Source organism: Oncorhynchus tshawytscha, linkage group LG22, assembly GCF_018296145.1.
Source record: "Oncorhynchus tshawytscha isolate Ot180627B linkage group LG22, Otsh_v2.0, whole genome shotgun sequence".
Classification (NCBI taxonomy): Eukaryota; Metazoa; Chordata; class Actinopteri; order Salmoniformes; family Salmonidae; genus Oncorhynchus; species Oncorhynchus tshawytscha.
In genome coordinates, this window is record NC_056450.1 from 12,774,811 (window position 1) to 12,797,686 (window position 22,876).

Genomic DNA, 22,876 nt, shown 5'->3' on the forward strand with positions numbered 1-22,876 from the left:
GCATTCCCCCTCCTTTTCCGTTGTTGTAGCGCATTCCCCCTCCTTTTCCGTTGTTGTAGCGCATTCCCCCTCCTTTTCCGTTGTTGTAGCGCATTCCCCCTCCTTTTCCGTTGTTGTAGCGCATTCCCCCTCCTTTTCCGTTGTTGTAGCGCATTCCCCCTCCTTTTCCGTTGTTGTAGAGCAAAGTATAACGGATTTTTACTCCAGTCCAGTTCGTGGCGTTAATGCAACATATTGGATGCCAACCGGCGTTAAACCTCACCAAAGAAGAAGAAAATGCGCAACACAAACGTACATTTGCAACTGCTAGACAGACTAACAGTTGGATACTGAAGAAAGCATACAGACTTTGAACAATAAAAGGTAAGACTTTTCCAAATACCATAGCTGATAATTATTGGATATTATACAACGGGTGGGTCTAATCCTGAATGCTGTTTGGTTAAGAGCACATTCCAGACGGTGTCTATTCCACGTTAAAATGCCTCATCATCAACCCTGCCAGGCAAATTCTAAACTTGTTCTCCACTATAAAAAGCATCTAGACATTATCTCACATTTTATTTTAGACTAACATTTAGTTTTCATCTGAGATTTGTATTGACTTCTTCTCAGGTCTTAACACCCGTGCCAATATCCTACAAACAACGGTCTATTTGGCATTCTTACTTATTTGTTATAGACAGTGCCATGTACGCAAACAGGGTAGTTAACTGATCCAGTTAACGTTAGCTAATTAGCCAGGCTAGATATCTCGCAGGTTCCACCCAGTGCCAGCTAACGGGTGGGTATAATGTGGAACGTTCCAACAGGAAACTGTTCCAATGTCTTCGTGAATAACAAGGATGCCAACAAACGCATACAAAGCAGCATGATCAATTCACCACGTAGCTTATTATTGTTTGTCCATAGGCTACCAGAGTGAGGACAGACATTTTTCGGAATAAACGTGGTGAGTGAAAAACTCAACAAAATTGCCCGCTCTCTACCTGGTATTTTACACTGCCGCTATACAACTTTGTATGCGTTGTTTGTTGGCAACCTTGTTATTTACGACGTTTTTGGAACGGATTCCTGTTGGAACGTTCCAGAAATTATACCCACCCCCAGCTAACATTAACATAATGGTGTCTCTTTCCATGTCAACACAGTCTGATTACGAAAAGTGGATATTGCGAGAAGATCATCCGTTTAGGCGGGGAACTTTACTCTAACGAACAAACAAACCAACCCAGGAAATCGTGTTTTGCTGCTTGTTACGGGAAAAGAAGACGTCATGCTGCCTTCTAAAGACGTCTGTTGGTCCTTGATAATAGGGATGGTGCAACTTGCCTTCATGGCTCTTCCTGTTCAAGGTAGGGTCAACTAGAATCAGTTATATTTCTATGCAACTCACCCTGTCTACAGTCTATGGTTTAAAGGTTTTGACTCCTGCATTTGGCTGCCTTGGTCATTAACATGAACTCTTTCTTCCACATCTTTCAGCTCAAGAATGCTCCAAACCCATAGGAAAGCCCAACATGGTTTTGACAGGAGCCTTCATCGCCAAAGAGACATTTGGAGAGGGAACAACCGCAAGTTTTGAGTGTGAAATTGGTTATGTCAGTGCAGGAGGGTCTCGATCAGTCACCTGTACTGCTGGCGTGTGGAGTACAGTGACACTGACATGCGAATGTAATTCCAATAATTGTATTTTTTATTGTGCTAAAACGTTAGGCCATATTCCTGTAAATGTTTTTAGTTGTAAAAATAAATAGTCGCCCACTCTATATAAGCTCCCAGTAATTTATTGGGTAAACCACCAATGTTTCAGTATCACTGTGCCTTCTTCAGGGTAATATCATGAATGCTTGAACCAGGGCATCGCTCAGTAAATGTTTACATTCTGGAGCGTTCAATTAAGGGGAGCCTTGTCATCGTGGCTCTGTCCTTTTTAAATACGTCACTCATTGCTTCAAGCCACACCTCGCCACACGGGAGCAAATGTACCTCTGTTCAAGAGCGATTTGGGGAAAGGTGTCATTCAGCACAAACCGTTCTGCAATGTAGCAACCATTCAAGCGAACTGAGCGCACCTCAGACTATATAGACAAACAGTTTGTGCAACCAATGACAATAGTGAGGTGTGTCATAATCTAAAAATCCCTGTTAGTGGTGTCATCTCATGCAAGACACATGGAGGAATCTATCTCCTCACCTGTCCATGTGGGAAAACACATGTAGGACAAAGGGGGGGGGGGCGAATTAAAACAACGCATGGCTGAACACCGCAGCTCAATCAGGTGCAAGAACACTGACTACCCAGTAGCAGCTCACTTTGTTTGAGCTAACCATCCTATTTCTTCCCTCAAATACAAAAGAGGTATTGAGCATGTTCCCCTACCAAGGAGAGGAGGTAACATTGAGACCCTACTACTACAGAGGGAGGCCTACTGGATCTCCTATACAAAGAATACTAGTGGTCTGAATGTTGACTTGGACCTCGGGCCCTTTTTAATAAACAAGTCCCCCTTTTTTTATGACCAGGTCTGCTAAATGAATGTATTCTTTCCACAGCTTATCAGCGTGCACCCAAGATGTTCCCTGATGCTTATTATGCATTGCGTTTGAACCAAAGGATTGCATGTGACTAAGATAATTATTTGGAAACAATTAAATCTATATATGAAATAGTAAAATGCATTTTCGTGTTAATACTATGTACAATATCTAATCATGTTGTAATATGATAACAATAGCCTAATATATTTAACATGCTGTAAACTATTGTCTTTTAACAGTAACTTTTCCATCCTCAGCACCCTAATTACTATGACATACCCCTCACTAGTCATTGGTTGCATTAATTGCACTGGTTGTTTATATAACCTGTTCAAGCATTCATGATATTACCCTGAAGAAGGCACAGTGATCTAGAAATGTTGGTTTACCCAATAAATTGCTGGGAGCTTGTGTATACAGTGTGCAACTCTTTTATTTATTTTTATAGCCTATAGTTTACTCGCCGTTAGTCCGCACCTCCTAACTCTTTTGGGTATGCACCAGCTCATGCTTTTCACTAAACAGTTTTTACCCACCCACTCACAACTTAATATATTCATTGCCCATTCATAAAACTCACTGAAAAAGTAGGCTAACCTGGAATCTAGTCCTGTTTTCTTTCAACATTCCACTCTTTGCCACTCCATGTCATGTTTGGCATATGACACAGAGTGGCAAGGAGTGGAATGTTGGCACAAAACCGGTCAGGCTAGCCTACATTTCCTCCGTACATGACTCTCTTTCTTTATGGTTGTTTCAGTAAGGCCGTGTGGCTCACCAGGAGAAGTGATGAACGGCCGATATAATCTCCCAGGGGTTCTGTTTGGCGACAGGGCTGTTGCTTTCTGTGACACTGGGTCAGTGCAAGGCTATTTGCCTCATCTCTCTCTGTCTCCGTCTCTGTGTCTCTATCTCTCTCTCTCTCTATGTCTCTCATAGGGCTGAACCATAGAGAGAGCCCTCATCTTTGTATCTGTGCCATTATAGCATCTGTAACCACTATGTTTTAAAGTTGTCCATTTGTATTCTTCTTCACTGGGCTCCCAACTCAGGAATCCCCACCCAGTAGGCTATTTTAAAATGATGGAAGCCCTTATTGGCAATGTCCATGATGAGTCTATCTTCATGGGCTGAACTGAGTGGTTTAACATGTCAAATGTCCATTTGTAGGCCTAATTTTATGATTTCCAGATCGGCCTTAATCAAACTTCACCTCCCTAAAAGCTGAAGGAAATGTTTCATGTTTAGCCTATGATCTTCCTTTACTATCTTGCTTAAGGTCAGAGCCGTCTCTGTTGTAACCCTTGCTATCCTTAAAGCAATACTCCAAATACTGTCTAATCTTTCTTTTTCAGCTATATGCTTGTGGGCAGCGGTGTAAGGAACTGTATGGTCGACGGCTGGGATGGCAGAGTTCCTGTATGTGAAGGTTAGTCAAGTGAAAATAACTATCTTAAACAGTTCTATGCTTGTGCCGAGATCAAAACTGTTCATAACTACTGTTGTTCTACTCTGCAGTGGTGAAGTGTGGAAAGCCCCCCACCATTGTCAACGGTGGACTTGTTATCCCACCTGATGAAGAGTACCACTATAGAAGTGTTGTGGAATATAGCTGTGAGAAGGAATTCACTCTGGTTGGAACTAAATCCATAGTCTGTGAAAAGGACGGAGAATTCCAGCCAGCTCCACCGGAGTGTAAAAGTACGTTGAAAGCTTGCCTTTTTCCCCCCTTCTGTTTTAAACAGTCATAATTATGGTTGTTGACAAGACATAGAACCTCCACCACACAATCATGAGCAATGTCAGGGTCCAGATGACCTCATCTGAATTTTTTTTTTTAAATTACAAAAATATCACTATCTAGCCTGATACAAAGAAATAACATAAGCAGAGATGTGCGTGAGACATTTAAGTGATAATGCCCGAGAAGCCGGTGTTTGAAGAATGTATTGGCACGGATGATGTTCGTTTCCATCGAGTGCCGGCAAACCGTGCCAATATATCCTCAACACCGGCGTCGAGGACTTTATCACTTTTATACAACGAGTTACCAACATATTCAAATAGTGATTGACATATAAAAAATAAAAATGTTATTTTGATTAATTTCTTCATACTATTTCATCCTTCCACAAGACATATTCCTGACACAAATGTAGGATTGCTCGAGACGCAACCCAGTCATTCAGTCTTTTGTTCTGTATCTATGGACGCGACCCAGTTGTTCGTTCTAAATGCCATACTGGCTGGCAATGGTCTTGGTCTTATTGCTTGCTAGCTAGCCAACTATGTTCTTGGGCACAGGGACTATGGTGGTCAGCTTGAAACATGTTGGTATTACAGACTTTGTCAGGGATAGGTTGAAAATGTCAGTTAGGACACTTATTTATTTAACTAGGCAAGTCGGTTAGGAACAAATTTTTATTTACAATGACGACCTACACTGGCCAAACCCGGACGACGCTGGGCAAGTTAGGCTCCGCCCTATCTCAATCACGGCCGGTTGTGATACAGCCTGGATTCAAACCAGGGTGTCTAGTGACGTCTCAAGCACTGGGATGCAGTGCCTTAGGCCACTGCACCATTCGGAAGCAACTTGCCAGTTGGTCAGCGCATGCTCGCGCTTAGTTCAGTACGGATGTTGCCTGTAATCCATGGCTTCTGGTTGGGGTATGTACGTACAGTCACTGTGGGGATGACATCATCGATGCACTTATTGATGAAGCCAGTGACTGATGTGGTGTACTCCCCAATGCCATCAGAAGAATTCTGGAACATATTCCAGTCTGTGCTATCAAAACAGTCCTGTAGCTTAGCATCTGCTTCATCTGACCACTTCCTTATTGACTGAGTCACTGGTGCTTTCTGCTTTAGTTTTGGTTTGTAAGTAGGAATCAGGAGGATAGAATTTTGGTCAGATATCCCCTGCCAAATGGAGGGCGAGGGAGAGCTTGGAAGCTTCTCTGTGTGGAGTAAAGGTGATATATATATATATTTATATATATATATATATATATATATATTTTTATATATATATATATATATATATATATATATATTTTTATATATATATATATATATTTTTATATATTTATATATAATATTTTCCTCTGGTTACACATTTTAACATGCTGATAGAAATGAGGTAAAATGGATTTAAGTTTCCCTGCATTAAAGTCCCCGGCCACTAGGAGTGCCTTCTCTGGATGAGTGTTTTCCTGTTTGCTAATGGCCGTGTATAGCTCATTCAGTGCGGTCTTAGTGCCAGTATCGGTTTGCGGTGGTATTTAGACAGCTTTGATAAATACACAAACTCTCTTGGCAAATAGTGTGGTCTACAGCTTATGAGAGAGACTACCTCAGGCGAGCATACCCTTGAGACTTCCTTAGATTTCGTGCATCAGCTGTTGTTTACAAATATACATGGACCGCCACCCCTTGTCTTATCAGAGGCCGCTGTTCTATCCTCCTGAAAAAGCTTCAAACCCACCAGCTATATGTTTATTAATGTCGTCGTTCAGCCACAACTCGGTGAAACGTAAGATATTACAGTTTTTAATATCCCGTTGGTAGGATATACGTGATCGTAGTTTGTCTCTATTTTATTATCGATTGATTGCACGTTGTCTAATAGGAACGATGGTAAAGGTAGAATACCCTTTCGGCGACGGATCCTAACAAGGCACCCGGATCTTCGTCCACGATACCTCTGTCTCTTTCTCCTGCGAATTACAGGGATGAGGGCCTTGTCTGGCGTCTGAAGTAAATTGAAGAAAAGTATTCCCCCAGTACGGGGTGAGCAATCACTGTCCTGATATCTAGAAGCTCTTTTCGGTCATAAGACACGGTGGCAGAAACATCATCAACAAATAACACAAAAACATGCACAATTGGTTACGGGATCTTAAAACGGCAGCCATCTCCTTCCGCGCCATTAGTTATACATTTCCTGGCAGGGTTGATGAGACAGTGGATTGCACAGTGCGATGGAACATAGTAAATAGACTAGCAGGTGGTATCTTGTGAAATACACAGGCCGGAATGTAGTTTTATCCAATCAGCATTCAGGATTAGACCCACCCGTTGTATTAACATACAACACAGGCTAATAGATGTTGAAGGAATTTAATTCCTTTGTTTTAATACCCAATTAAATTAAACACTCAGTCAATTCATAAGGATTTGTAAGACCCTTATTTTATAGGAATGGACAGAGCCCCGGTCTTAAAAGTCAAGTAACAGCCTTTAATCAAGAGAGTACTGAGTTCATACACATTTTACCACAGGTTATAAACTGAAAATGACGTCAGTGTTTCCTAAATGTTCCGTCTCTTCTTGACACTGGTATAAAGGCCCTATAGCTCTCAAGCCTTCCCTCCTCGCCTAGAGCCAAGGTCAGTCAGTGTAGATAAGCAATCTAGACAGTTCATTCATTTGTACCAAGGAACAGACCGTCATTGTTCTAACTTTTGCCCACGTTCACACACGCACACATTATTTTCAGTACTGGGATCAAGAATGAAAACTCATACATATACAGTAACATTTAGTATTCTGATTAGTACATGTATAGTAACATAATAGTATTCGGATTAGTCAGTCCTGATTGAAATGTATACATAATTAGTCATCATTGATAAAAATTCCCTTAACAATAGAGCAGTCTAAAACATGGTTTATGTGTACTGTGGGCCTACTCTAAAAACCATGATGCAACGTTGAGCTCAGACGAAGTGTGTAACAAAAACTCTAGCTTATTTTTGAAGGCCAAGTTCCAGAATTCATAAATAAGTGGCTATAGCAAAATTGTGATATTGCCTTCAAATAGCCTAAAACTAATGAGAGACTTGGGCCCACCTTGTTCACAACAGTAGCTAACGAAATTGCTCTTTGTTTACATCTGCAGTGGTTTCATGTCTTGCTCCTGTTGTTGAGAATGGCGTTAGGATTGAAGGTAGTCTGCCCCCCTACCAGCACAAGTCTTTTGTGACGTATAAGTGCAACGATGGATATAAGATGATGGGAGAGGCCAGTCTGACATGTGAAATAGAAGGCTGGTCAGCTTCTATTCCCACATGCAAAGGTAAGACTTGTTTCGGTGTTTGTTATTTAACACACTTTAACCTATATTTGAACTTAGATATTTTGTGTGTCATTTGGTGTTTAGGACCAGAAGACAAAAATGTCAGCAAACTGACTTTCTGAATTGACCTGATCTTATGTAAACATGTTGAGACTATTTTGATAACACAAAATGGTATGTGTGGTAGGCCTCGTCTTCATGCTAATCATTATTTTTCACCATATGCATGGCTGTGCACAGCAACCTCAGGTAATTATTTTCCCAGTATGCATTAGTTTGGATTTGGTCATTTTGATTTCCATCTATTATTTCCTTCTAGTCCATTCCTTGCTACTCGCCTGCATGTTTTTTTAGGGCGGACCCCAATTATTTGACTGGTTGATTGTCTGGTCAATAATGGGCTGTTGGACGACCAAGATTATTTAAAAAAAAAATAGTCGAGCAGTAAAATAAATTTATTTATTTATACGGCACACGACACCGGTCTTATTCACGCCCATCTCAGTGAATGAATCTATTGCGGAGGCTGAGGCAAATCCATTGCGGAGGCCGCAGGGATGGCACAGTCCAAGAAGGGGAGTGTGGCTGCACAATGCACGTCTCCCTCCAGAATGCGCACTCTCTCTTCACCTCAAACAGCAAGAAAACAAAGTCTGTTTTTACATCCATTGAGCATGACAATGGTTCCTCAATGTATTTTAAATATCTTTCCAGCTCTCTCCCTTTCGAGAACCACTTAGCGTGAAAGGGGAAAATGTTATGCTCTGATCCAGTGGAAATTTCATAAAATAGGCCTACCTGAATAATTCTTATCCCTTTGGCAAATTCCCTAGAGCTGTGTCTGTCCTGAGCTCACTGGTGCAGCAAACTCTTGAGGGGCCCAAAATATTTTATACAATGTCAGTCTGGACCCAAGTTAATAGTTGATACAATGTTTCAAGTTTGTTGCAGGCTAAGCATGGCCAGTCTATGTAATTTATAGGATATTTATTTTTCATCAGCATATTTTCTACCTGCAGGCTGCAATGCTTTTACGTAGTTTACAATAGATGTTACTTTTTAGGGTTGTAGAATTTATTTGGATAGAATTTTGTTTAATAACATGACAAAGATTGAGATACGAAGACGTTATTATAAATTAAACTGTTCCATGCAAAGTGTGCATATGAAAACCATAACTTGGCACGCAGATCAGTAGAAATGGTCAAATAAATTGGAATTCCACATGTGAAAGTTTGCAGACTCCTTGTGTAGCCTATTACTGGCAACTTCAAGAGAGTAACTGCAGAATTTCTGAATGTCAGTAGGAGTGGAAAGGAGAATGGTCGGACAGGTTACCTTTTTTCCCTTATGGTTATCTTGATCTCTGGCTCACTCTTAAGTCATTTGTGTTTTTTCATCACCGTGAGTTTAAAGTAGAGGTCGACCGATTATGATTTTTCAATACCAATTATTGGGAGGACCAAAAAAAAAGCTGATACCGATTAATCGGCCAAATTTGAAAAAATACCAAAAAATAATAATTAATAAATATTTGTGTATATATATATGTGTGTGTATATGTGTTTTTTATATATATATATTTGTAATAATGACAATTACAGCAATACTGAATGAACGCTTTAACTTAAAATAATACATCAATAAAATCAATTTGGCCTCAAATGAAACATGTTAAATTTGGTTTAAATAATGCAAAAAAGTGTTGGAGAAGAAAGTAAAAGTGCAATATGTGCCATGTAAAAAAGCTAACGTTTTAAGTTCCTTGCTCAGAACATATGAAAACTGGTGGTTCCTTTTTAACCTGAGTCTTCAATATTCCCAGGTACGAAGTTTTAGGTTATTATAGGACAATTTCTCCCCGTACCATTTTTATTTCATATACCTTTTGACTTTTGGATGTTTTTATAGGCACTATAGTATTGCAAGCCTAATCTCGGGAGTTGATAGTCATAAACAGCGCAATGCTTGACGCACAGTGAAGAGCTGCTGGCAAATGCATGAAAGTGCTGTTTGAAAGAATGCTTAGGAGCCTGCTGCTGCCTACCACCGCTCAGTCAGACTGCTCTATCAAATCATAGACATAATTATAATATAATAACACACAGAAATACGAGCCTTAGGTCATTTATATGGTCAAATCCGGAAACTATCAGTTCTAAAACAAAATGTTTTTTCTTTCAGTGATCAAGTGGCATCCATAAGTCTAAATATTGCTGTTACATTGCACAACCTTCAATGTTATGTCATAATTGTGTAAAATACTGGCAAATTAATTACGGTCTTTGTTAGGAAGACATGGTCTTCACACAGTTCACAACGAGCCAGGTGGCCCAAACTGCTGCATATACCCTGACTCGGCTTGCACAGAACGCAAGAGAAGTGACACAATTTCCCTAGTTAAAAGAGACTCATGTTAGCTGGCAATATTAACAAAATATGCAGGTTTAAAAATATATACTTGTGTATTGATTTTAAGAAAGGCATTTATGTTTATGGTTAGGTACACATTGGTGCAACGACAGTGCTTTTTTTCGCGAATGCGCTTGTTAAATCACCCATTTGGCGAAGTAGGCTGTGATTCAATGATAAATGAACAGGCACCGCATTGATTATATGCAACGCAGGACAAGCTAGATAACTACACATGGTTGATATTACTAGTTTAACCAGTGATTATGTTAAGATTGATTTCTTGTTTATAATATAAATGTAATGCTAGCTTGCACCTTACCTTGGTTCCTTGCTGCAATTGCATAACAGGTAGTCAGCCTGCCACGAAGTATCCTCGTGGAGTGCAATGTAATCGGCCATAAGCGGTGTCCAAAAATGCCGATTACCGATTTTGTTATGAGAACTTGAAATTGGCCGTGATTAATCGGCCATACCGATTAACCGGTCGACCTCTAGTTTAAAGCATCAGAAAATCTCAATGCATAGTTGATTTTATTAAAACACAAGGTGTGGTTATATATGGAAAAATACATGTTTTAAAATCAATGGTTGAAAGAACAGACTAAGATTTTTTATTTTTTTATTTTTCCCGGAACAGCCCTAATGCTTTTAGTAGCAAAGTTGGTTACAAGTGGTGTGTTTGTGGTGAGGCTTTCAAATTACCTCCACACAAAGTTGCATGTCAGTCTGGCTGAGGTGGAGAATCGTCATTGGTACTGTGAAGTACAGTCTATTATGCTCGCTAAATTCCCCTACTTATTTGTGTCCAAAGATATATTCTTGTCTCAACTTGAATTGACACTTGAATTATAGATTCAAATTGAACCAGGCCGCCAACAAGTGGTAGTTTATGGTGGCTTTTCTCCTTCACCTGAGACGACAAAGGATTGATTTGTGATCTGAATATACAGTATGTAACAATGTACCTATCAAGTAGTCATGGGGAAATGCAACCCATATCAGAAACGTTTGAAGTAAACCTCAATCTGTAAACACATAGGGCTGAACCCTACCTTGAGTTATGTTTCACATAGACAACCTCGAACACAGAAATAAAGTATTGGCTGTGTTGAAATTGAACACTAGTTTGTGCATGCCATGCCTCTAACATCTAATTCTTTTTGATTTATTTGATTTATTTTAACTTCAGTAAGCTGTAATTGTTGGTGTTAAGTGTGTGTGTGAACCCTAATATCACCTCTTTTGGCAACAGATGGTGCACCTGGTCCCACTAGTCCCCCAGCGGCCAACAGTAAGCTACCTATTGATGTTTTACATGCTCTTTCCATGACATAGACTGGCCAGGTGAAAGCTATGATCCCTTATTGATATCACTTGTTAAGTCGTGTTAATTCAATCAGTGTAGATGAAGGGGAGGAGACGGGTTGAAGAAGGATTTTTAAGCCTTGAGACAATTTGAGACATGGATTGTGTATGTGTGCCATTCAGAAGGTGAATAGGCACGACAAAAAATGTAGGTGCCTTTTGAACGGGGAATGGTGCCAGGCGCACCGGTTTGTGTCAAGAACTGCAATGCTGCTGGGTTTTACATGCTCAATAGTCTAGTATGTATCAAAAATGGTCCATCACCCAAAGGACATCCAGCCAACTTGACACAACTGCGGGAAGCATTGGTGTCAACACGGGCCAGCATCCCTTTTTTTTTTAAAGAAGAAAATAACATTCTTATTTACAATGACCCTGGATGACGCTGGGCCAATTGTGTCCTCCCTATGGGACTCTCAATCGCGGCCGGATGTGATGCAGCCTGGATTTGAACCACTGCACTAAGATGCAGTGTCTTAGACCGCTGCGTCACTCGGGAGTCCCCGAGTGTGGAATCTATGCCCTGATGAATTGAGCCTGTTCTGAGGGCAAATGGGTGGAGCGGCAACTCAATATGAATGTTTTGTACACTCCGTGTATATGTTGTTACAACAGTAAGCTGTCTCCCAGTCTATTGGTGTTGTATATGATCTCTTTGATGGTTCAAGCATTATTTAGGCTATTAAGTGATGATTTAATTATTACTGCAAATTCATGATGGCATATTCCTTCCCTCGTTTGTTTCTCTTACAGACCACACATGGAAAATAGTAGTGGGTGTTCTAGGTGGACTTGGTAAGTTGCTATAAAATTTGTGTGAATAATGACAGTAACCGTCCAACATGGTGACCTGTTAAATAAAACAAGAATTGTACTATATTCCATCTTATGAAGACGAACGGGATAAGCAGTATTTGTTTGGTTTTATGTTGAACGTTTTCAAATCTAGTCATCATGCAACAATGTTGCTGTACCAATAATTGATTTTTTTTAACATACTCAGCAAAAAAAGAAACGTCTTCTCACTGTCAACTGTGTTTATTTTCAGCAAACTTAACATGTGTAAATATGTGTATGAACAATAAAAGATTCAACAACTGAGACATAAACTGAACAAGTTCCCCAGACATGTGACTAACAGAAATGGAATAATGTGTCCCTGAACAAAGGGGGGGATCAAAATCAAAAGTAACAGTCAGTATCTGGTGTGGCCACCAGCTGCATTAAGTACTGCAGTGCATCTCCTCCTCATGGACTGCACCAGATTTGTCAGTTCTTGCAGTGAGATGTTACCCTACTCTTCCACCAAGGCACCTGCAAGTTCCCGGACATTTCTGGGGGGAATGGCCCTAACCCTCACCCAACAGGTTCCAGACGTGCTCAATGGTATTGAGATCTGGGGTCCTCGCTGGCCATGGTAGAACACTGACATTCCTGTCTTGCAGGAAATCAGACACAGAACGAGCAGTATGGCTGGTGGCATTGTCATGCTGGAGCGTCATGTCAGGATGAGCCTACAGGAAGGGTACCATATGAGAAAGGAGGATGTCTTCCCTGTAACGCACAGTGTTGATTGCCTACAATGACAACAAGCTCAGTCCGATGATGCTGTGACACACCGCCCCAGACCACAATGGACCCTCCACCTCCAAATCGATCCCGCTCCAGAGTACAGGCCTCGGTGTAAAGCTCATTCCTTCGATGATAAATGCGAATTCGACCATCACCCCTGGTGAGACAAAACCGCAACTTGTCAGTGAAGATCACTTTTTGCCAGTCCTGTCTGGTCCAGCGACGGTGGGTTTGTACCCATAGGTGACGTTGTTGCCGGTGATGTAAGGCAGGTCCTCACCAGACAACAGGCCTACAAGCCCTCAGTCCAGCCTCTCTCGGTCTATTGCTGACAGTCTGAGCAGTGATGGAAGGATTGCGCATTCCTGGTGTTACTCTGGCAGTTGTTGTTGCCATCCTGTACCTGTCCCGCAGGTGTGATGTACCGATCCTGTGCAGGTGTTGTTACACGTGGTCTGCCACTGCGAGGACAATCAGCTGTCCGTCCTGTCTCTCTGTAGCGCTGTCTTATGCGTCTCACAGTATGGACATTGCAATGTATTACCCTGGCCACATCTGCAGTCCTTATGTCTCCTTGCAGCATGCCTAAGGCACGTTCACGCAGATGAGCAGGGACCCTGGGCACCTTTCTTTTGGTGTTTTTCAGAGTCAGTAGAAAGGCCTCTTTAGTGTCCTACGTTTTCATAACTGAGACCTTAATTGCCTACCTTCTGTAAGCTGTTAGTGTCTTAATGATCGTTCCACAGGTGCATGCTCATTAATTGTTTATGGGTCATTGAACAAGCATGGGAAACAGTGTTTAAACCCTTTACAATGAAGATCTGAAGTTATTTGGATTTTTACAAATGATATTTGAAAAACAGGGTCCTGAGAAAGGAACTTTTCTTTTTTTTCCTAAGTGTATTTTTATTACCTAGGTAGTATTCTGTTCAAGCCTTTTCTTGCGGGACAGACATTAAGTTAGTTGTAATACTTTTCTATTGTTACTGGTATACAAACCTATAACAATACCCCTTTCTGTTGACATCCCATTATTTTTTATTAATGTTGTTCACAGTAAGGAGAAGGAATGTTGATGTTTTAAACTCTATGCCAAGTAAGAATTACCTAAATAATACCTCATGGATTCAAACTTCTCCTTTTTTCTTTGTAGGTTTTGTTTGTGTTACAGGATGTATAGTCTACAAATATAAAGCACGGTAAGTCATTCTCATTTCATTAACATCTAATCAAGGCTTGTTTCCTGTCATGGCTCCTCCCTCTTTTCTTTGCGCTCACTAAAACAACTGTTGTACAGTTTTGTGTGTTCTTTTGAGTTCTTGCTGCTGTTATAGCCACCTATGCTGCTTCAGCTAAATGCTGCATGCTTTCTGGTGTTTAACATCAATATACACACACCAGCCACAGTAGTGGAGCTGCAAAGTAAACGCAATGGCCATTTTGTCAAATCTTCTAGTGTTCTTAAACATTAAACTGGTTGGTGGGTCTCATTGATGATGTCCAGACGGGTTGCCACTCACGTGTCGGGCAAGGGTGACAGATTGTTGGGGCAATGGGTTTGGCCTAGCCTGGGATCCAGACTTGTTTTTTGCTAACATTCCACCCCTTACCACTCTGTCATATAACAAACAGTTTGCCATGACACATGGCAAGGAGTGGATTGTTAGCACAAAACAGGTCTGGGTTCCAGGCTAGGTTTGGCCTCCTGGTCATCCAGAAATGCAGTCATGAAATACATTACTCAACTTTTGGGTTACAGCTATCGATTTGGCTACTTAGGAAATGTGCCCACTAATAACTCTGAAGACAAATTTATCATGTTTATGTTCATTGTTTTAGCAGGACAGGTGTCGAAAAAAAAAAGTGAAATGTATTTTTGTGATTTTTTTCTAACTGCATTTTTGGTATTTATTTTTCAGTGCCAGGTCGTCTTACTTGCCTTAGTTTCCTCTTGCTTCGTTGATAAGGGAGTCACAGTGAACAGGCTGCTGTGATTTAATGCACGACCCTCCTGCTTATGAATGCACCAGCCCCTCCCAAACACCGGGTTCATATCCTTTCAAAGGAAGCTCGATCATGTGATGTTTTAGAAACCTCACGATGAAGAATGAATAGGTTCATTCCAATTTGGAAGCTTGTGCTTAATGAGTGGCCTAACCTGATTATTCAATAACTATTCATGTTTCCAGTGTACTTCACAAATATCTTTCTTTATCTGAGCCTGCTTTCTCATTGCCAACCACCTTAGTTAAAATTCTCATGTATGGAAGCTGCCCTTTAGGGCAACCCTGCATCACAAAGCCAGTTTTGCCCGCTCTGAAATAAAGGAAATCATATCCATTAAGATGCCCAGCCAGACTCCCAGTATAGAACCATAAAGTGCTGTCATTTCTAAACAGTAAAACAGATTTGTATGAAAATGCCCTCAAATGTGGCGTTCCGTACTGTCGCCTCGTATCAAACATTTGATCTAAACTGCTGGAGTACAGAGCCTAATTTAAGTTTTAGCTTCACTGACCAAATAAATACATAGGAGAATGTGTTTGACGCAACGTCTTAATATAAGTCATGCCACCGAAGGTCAACATGATTGGTTAGGTAGAGCAGGTTGCAGGTGTGTTGAAACACTCATATCCTGGAGCTCAAGAGCAAAGATGGTTCAATGTGAATCAATTGCTTTCACCAAGTTTAGCTCTAGTCATTGGCCTTAGACAAGTATTGTGATGTGAATTCGAAAAGCTTGGTTTTACAAGGAGACCATGCTTGAAACACCAGAGTATACTTTTGAGTGTGTTTAGCTCTTTGAGGGATCAAGGGCTCTGGCTCATCATCCAGCTTTGGAATCTTTATTTGAATTTATAGCCTATTTTGTATTGTTCTACTGTAGATAAGCCAAGGAAAGATGTATTTTTTTTTAAAGTAAAGACATTTTGTTTTAATATAAAGGGGAAATAAATGCCTGTAATGTTCCGATGTCTTATTTCCAGAGATGAATCATGTTTGAGACTTTTCCCCCTGTAAACTGTTCTTGAATGTGTCACATTGAATGTGTGAGATTCATTATGGCAACTGGCTGAAGCATATTGAGTAAATGTATTGGAGATCTGCTATTCAACCACTTCTAATTTAACATCCACCATACCTGACAGCTGAATTGCTGCCTTCAGTAAATGCAAAGTCTCTTGCAATAAGACCACTGGGCCATGGTGTTCTAGGAGGAAGCCTGCAGCTCTCACTAATATAGAAGGCTAAAATGAATCTGTTTATTTGTCACATGCACAGAATAGCACGTGTAACAGTAGGAAAATGCTTACTTCCTCAACAGTGCAGAGTAAATGTAAAGTAGAAAAACTCACTGTACAAAGTAGATGAATCGGGCACAGTGAATTTTGAAATGTTAAGAGTTTTAGATTCTTTACTTTGCCTTATCAATGGAAAAGACAGAACATTCTGCAGTTTTCCCTGTATTTATTTGATGTTTTGACTGACTTTTTCCACTCCCCTCTTTGTTCCATTGCTTGGTCGTCTCATACTGGTGGTCTTTATAGATTTTTTTGTTTTTGATGCAAATGCGATTTAATTTCTAATGTTTCATGGGATCTAATCAAGTGTTTGCTTCATATGAACCCATGTTGTTATTTAGTAGAGCACAATGTTAGGTGAATATAAAAGTAGGTTTGACTTTAATTTATTCTGATCAATGTACCCTACTAAATAAACAGAGCAGTGTTAAATGTAAAACAGCATGTTTTCAAAATGGAATGAAAATACATGTTCCAAAAGGTTGTTTCATTATATCTAAGACGACTATCTAACAGGAGCACTTTTAATGAATAAAATGAAGTATTAATGTGTGTTTAAGTATAATGTAGCTCTCACCACTGACTCTAAATGCTCTACTTTACATCTGTCTATTACCAGTTTTATTATCAGTGTGGAACCACTTAAGATAGTAAGTTGTGGTCAGCCAATTATGAATGTTTTTTTTCTTCACGTTTGATTTAATGTACCAATCAATTAAACAGCGCTCATTTATACATGAACCGGTGTCATTTGTCTGTCCATTGATTCATTGTGATACTGAACTAGTATCCATAGTTACTGTTACAGTATACTGTGTTTGGGTCATTGCAGTCCTTTGTTCTTTACCTAATATTTACACATCTCAGATGGGTCTGTTATCTTGCCAAAACTGCTCTGGGCCTCTGATCTAATTTAAAGGAATACTTAAGGATTTTGGAAATGATCTGCCCTTTTTATTTCGAGTCTGAGCTCATGAGAAAAACAAATCTGTATTAAGGACGTTTGAGGTAGTTTTGCGAGCCAATGCTAACCAGCATTTTCGCAATGACGAAGTTCATGGTATCTACTAACAGTTACCATAGACTTCCAGTCATTGCGCTAATGCTAGTTAGCAACTACCTCCAAACTGCACGCAAAAACACACATGGTATCCACGAGTTCATATGACCCTGGGGAAGAAGGTGAAGGGCTACATTGCCAAAATCCTGACATCCCTTTAAACATTAAGACGATAGTACCAGATGCATCATTATTTAGGAGCCAACTGTATGTGTTTCACGAACACACAGCTAACAATGTATGTACAACTAACTCATTTCTTCATTTTTAAAATAAATTTGCTAACATTTAAAAAAAAAAAAAAAAAAACAACTTTTTTGGCTTTGTCATTATGGGGTATTGTGTGCAGATTGCACAGGACATTTTTTTTATTTAATCCAGTTTAGAATAAGACTAAGGTAACAACATGTTGAAAAAGTGAAGGGGTCTGAATACTGACTTACTGTAGGCCTATTCGTGTGTGTATTAATAGTCTAAACCTGATCTAGTGTGACAGTAAAACAGGAAGTGAATGATATCATGCAATAAACAAATGTTGCTTAATGAGTCCGGTGACTTTCATTGCGTTTGTCAGGAATTCATGTGTGTTCTTCCTGTGATTGCCCTATATAGAACAGGTCTTGTCTATTGATTTTGGTTGGAGACAGGAAAAAAAGAAGCTTAACATAAATGGAGTTGAGAGCTCAAAAATAAACGTCTGTATGTTGTAATAAATAAAAGATTCCATTGTGGCACAAATGTTTGTTAGAAGGGGAGAATACTGAGTTGTGTGACAAGATGATTTCATGATCCATTTATAACCTCATGGTGATTGTTATTCTATCCCTCCCAGGAACTCTGTCATACAATGTTGCACAGCGTGAGTCACTTTTCACTGTAGACACTCAACACAATGGAGAGCCAAACCTTTCAGATCTTGTCCAGAAATGACAAACCACTTCCGGTTGTAGCCCCTCCTTTAAACTAATAACCTCATAAAAGTTTTCCATCATGATATGTGATAGATTACTGTATAGTAAGAGATCAGATATGTGTCCATAACTTCATCACTTTAAGAACATGGTTACAGCAGAACTGTCCGCGAGGAAGCTGGGATGATATTGTGTTAACCACAAACACACAAGAATACTTACAGTATCGTACTGCTTAGAAACCATGCATAAAATATGCAGATATCTTGCCCAAGTATTTGGAAGCATATCTACAGCTTTGACAAATATTATGTCAGAGCTGGGAGGAGTGGCAGGAAATGATGAAAGGGTGTGCCGTTTCCTCAGTTACTCTACATGAGTCACACTTAGAATTGTTCTACGTAGCACATTTACATGGAGTGGTTCTGATACTTTAAATACCAAAGTGGTGATTATTTAAAAATAAAAACACAATCCCTCCAGCTCAGCGTGCCACTCCTTCAGGGGTGTAATCATTAGTCCAAACAGTTGCAAATGTTCCATTTCTCAACTAAAATGAGTCTCTACTTGACAAATTCAGGTAGGTCCCTCCCCATTTTGTTCCGTTGGCATCCATTTAAGAAATGTTTTGCAATAGAATCGGTGTAATAAATCAAATCATATGTTATTTGTCACACAGTGAAATGCTTACTTATAATCCCCTAAACAACAATGCAGTTCAAGAAAGAGTTAAGAAAATATTTACTAAATAAACTAAAGTAAAAAATTAATAAAAACTTAACACAATAAAATAGCAAAAACAGGGCTAAATACAGGGGGTACCGGTGCCGAGTCAATGTGCAAGGGTACAGGTTAGTCGAGGTAATTTGTACATGTAGGTATGGGTAAAGCGACTATGCATAGATATTAGACAGCGCGTAGCAGCAGTGAAAACCAAATGGAGGGGTGTCAATGTAAATAGTCCGGTGGCCATTTGATTAATTGTTCAGCAGTCTTATGGCTTGAGGGTAGAAGCTGTTAAGAAGACTTTTGGTCCAAGACTTGGCGCTCTGGTACCTTTTGCCGTGCGGTAGCAGAGAGAACATTCTATGACTGGAGTCTTTGACCATTTTTTGGGCCTTCCTCTGACACCGCCTAGTATATAGGTCCTGTACGGCAGGCAGCATGGCCTCAGTAATGTACTGGGGTTAGATGCCGAGCAGTTTCCATACCAGGCAGTGATGCAACCGGTCAGGATGCTCTCGATGGTGCAGCTGTAGAACTATTTGAGGATCTGGGGACCCATAACAAATCTTTTCAGTCTCCTGAGGGGGAAAAGGTGTTGTCATGCCCTCTTCACAACTGTCTTGATGTGTTTGGACCATGGTAGTTTGCTGGTGATGTGGACACCAAGGAACTTGAAACTCTCGACCCGCTCCACTACAGCCCCGTCGATGTCAATGGGGGCCTGTTCGGCCCGCATTTTCCTGTAGTCCACGATCAGCTCCTCTGTCTTGCTCACATTGAGGGAGAGTTTATTGTCCTGGCACCACACTGCCAGCTCTCTGACCTCCCTATAGGCTGTCTCATCGTTGTTGGTGAATTAGGCCTACCACCGTTGTCATCAGCAAACTTAATGATGGTGTTGGAGTCGTGTTTGGCCACGCAGTCGTGGGTGAACAGGGAGTATAGGAGGGGACTAAGCACGCACCCCTGAGGGGCCCCCGTGTTAAGGATCAGCGTGGCAGATATGTTGTTGCCTACCCTTACCAGCTGGGGGCGGCCCGTCAGGAAGTCCAGTATCCAGTTGCAGAGGGAGGTGTTTAGTCCCAAGGTCCTTAGCTTAGTGATGAGCTTTGAGGGCACTATGGTGTTGAACGCTGAGCTGTAGTCAACTGCATTCTCACATAGGTGTTCCTTTTGTCCAGGTGGGTTAGGGCAGTGTGGAGTGCGATTGAGATTGCGCCGTCTGTGGATCTGTTGGGGTGGTATGTGAATTGGAGTGGGTCTAGGTTTTCCAGGATGATGGTGTTGATGTGAGCCATGACCAGCCTTTCAAAGCACTTCATGGCTACCGACCTGAGTGCTACGGTACGGTAATCATTTAGGCAGGTTACCTTCGCTTCCTTGGGCACAGGGACTGTGGTGGTCTGCTTGAAACATGTAGGTATTACAGACTCGGTCAGTGAGAGGTTGAAAATGTTAGTCAAGATACTTGCCAGTTGGTCTGCGCATGCTTTGAATACACATCCTGATAATCCGTCTGGCCCCGCGGCTTTGTGAATGTTGACCTGTTTAAAGGTCTTGCTCACATCGGCTTCAGAGAGCGTGATCACACAGTCATCCGGAACTGCTGGTGCTCTCATGCATGCTTCCGTTTTGCTTGCCTCGAAGTGATCATAAAAGGCATTTAGCTCGTCTGGTAGGCTCACGTCACTGGGCAGCTCGTGGCTGGGTTTCCTTTTGTAATCCGTAACAATTTTCAAGCCCTGCCACATCCGACGAGTGTCAGAGCCGGTGTCGTAGGAATACACCCAGGTTCACTACTGACTTGATCTGGTTGGTTCCTAGCTGGGGTGTTTTGTAATAAACTGTTTACTCAAAACAGAAAATGTTTTTCAACAAAAACAAGTTTTTTTTTACATTCTGGGGAGTATTCAATACGTCTCGCAACGGAAACCGTTTACCATTTAAAAACCAAACGGAAGCAAACAGAACTGTCACGACCTGATCTGTTTCACCAGACTTTGTGCTTGTCTCCATCCTCCTCCAGGTGTCGTCCATTATCCCCTGTGTATTTATACACGTGATTTCTTGTCTGTCGGTTGCCAGTTCGTCTTGTTTGTTCAAGCCTACCTGCGTTTTGTCTCAGCTCCTGTTTTTCCCTAGTCTCTCTTTTTCTCGTCCTCCTGTTTTAAAAAAAACTTTTGCTTGTCCTGACCCTGTCTGACCCTGCCGGCCGTCCTGTACCTTGGCCTCTGCTCTGGATTATCAACCCCTGCCTGCCTTGACCTGTCGTTCGCCTGCCCGTGGTTACAATAAACATGGTTACTTCACAGTCTGCACTTGGGTCGTACCTTGATTCCCGATAGGAATGAAACGGGGGACCTACCTTAATTTATTCAATAGAAACTTGTTTTTGTATTTTTTATTGTTGTTGATAAGACCTAGGAAATATCAACCTTTTTTTAGTCACACTAATGCAAAAATACACAACATAAATTCAAAGCACACTTACAATTAACATTGCGATTCGAATGCAGTTAATTAACCCTGCAGAAAACCACAGTTACCAATTTGATAGGCCTGTGCACAATTCATTACATAGACATCGCTGTCACAGCAATGATCTGTTCACAATTCCGAGAGGCATGAGGGGAAATTATATTTTCTCCTGTCCTGGACCCTATAGGCTATTTTCCTATTCAATCCCAATCTCACTGAAACACACATTCCTGACTCCTGTCTCACATGAAAATTCCTAACTTTATTCTGTAATCCATTGGTTGCTTTATCAAAGCACTTCTCTCACTTATGGATGTCAAAATACTGCTAATAACATTTCCCCCGCTTCTTTGTGCTGTCTGGTACATGCTGCCCATCTGAGAGCTTCGGTTGAGAATGTGTGATCAACAAATGGTATGAGAGTAGATGGATATTTTCAGGGGTGCAACTTTGGTTTAAGAAGTGAGGGGGACATAACTTGGGGGGGTCTGGGGTACCTCCCAGTTTTGGGGGCATCTGAAGCTCATTTCCTGCATTTCTACACAATCTAAATATGACCCATGGCCCTTTGCAGTCTCTATTTAGAACATAAAGTAAGCAAAAATGCCCAAGCTAGGCAAGATATCATTATTAAATATGTTTTAGTGTTAAGACCGAACTAGATCAATGATAATTAAATAACCAATATTGTGTTGCACCTTTAACCAATAGCTTAACAAATGAACAACTCTTACAAATGAAGTATAAAGATTCTTTATTAAACCAGCCCGAGCCGACTGCACGCCCCAACACAACTTCCTTTTATCTTTTTCTTTTTTTCTCAAGGAAAGGTTTGGGAAAAAAGGTTTTTAAATTAAAAAACACATACACATTAACACACAGAAACAGTACACCCTCCATATAATTCATATATTTTTTTACTTGCACAATGTAGCTGGGTCCCATTGTCCTGCCCCTAAGGGTCTACGTCCCTGCAGCGCACCAACCCAACACACCAACCCAGCGCACCAACCCAACGCACCAACCCAGCGCACCAACCCAACACACCAACGCAGCGCACCAACCCAACACACCAACCCAGTGCACCAACCCAACACACCAAACCAACATTCAATGTTGGTTTCAGGTGTGTAAGGCCAAGACCAGAGTGTCAACCAACAGTACGGCAGACCCCCAAGACTAGGACTGAGCAGCACAGCAGCTAGGGATTGCCTAATAGGTATCTCCCATGACGTGGGCATGTTTTCAATACAGACTCCTTTTGTCGACTGTATTCCATATGGCATCCAGACCTTATGAAAGTTCCACAGTATACCCTTAGTCTTGTAATAAGTACAATCTAGTGATACATAACTTGACATTTCTTCCATCCATTGTGGGTGTAAGGGCACAAGGCGAGACCCAAATGCAGACACAGGAGGCA

At 40.9% G+C, this 22,876-nt stretch overlaps 1 protein-coding gene across 2 annotated transcripts; it reads left to right on the forward strand.

Moving 5' to 3' along the window:
• Window positions 1-161: 161 nt before the first annotated feature.
• LOC112221824 (membrane cofactor protein) lies at window positions 162-17,019 on the forward strand. 2 transcript variants are annotated; one of them, XM_024384190.2, is made up of 12 exons: window positions 162-363; window positions 913-952; window positions 1,152-1,355; window positions 1,486-1,674; window positions 3,302-3,398; window positions 3,897-3,970; window positions 4,060-4,242; window positions 7,448-7,624; window positions 11,292-11,330; window positions 12,158-12,199; window positions 14,130-14,175; window positions 14,896-17,019. In XM_024384190.2, exons 3-12 carry the CDS (start codon window positions 1,277-1,279, stop codon window positions 14,918-14,920), a joined length of 951 nt encoding a protein of 316 aa, XP_024239958.1. In that variant the 5' UTR covers window positions 162-363; window positions 913-952; window positions 1,152-1,276; the 3' UTR covers window positions 14,921-17,019. The 2 variants fall into 2 exon arrangements, with proteins under 2 accessions (XP_024239958.1, XP_024239957.1); XM_024384189.2 differs by lacking the exon at window positions 913-952.
• The last annotated feature ends 5,857 nt before the right edge of the window (window positions 17,020-22,876 follow it).

Excerpts from the sequence above, each read along its gene's own strand:
- LOC112221824 (XM_024384190.2), top strand. The coding sequence starts at position 1,277 with ATGCTGCCTTCTAAAGACGTCTGTTGGTCCTTGATAATAGGGATGGTG. Across the intron at positions 3,399-3,896 it reads GTTGCTTTCTGTGACACTGG|CTATATGCTTGTGGGCAGCG; the intron begins GTCAGTGCAAGG and ends TTTCTTTTTCAG. Across the intron at positions 11,331-12,157 it reads TAGTCCCCCAGCGGCCAACA|ACCACACATGGAAAATAGTA; the intron begins GTAAGCTACCTA and ends TTTCTCTTACAG.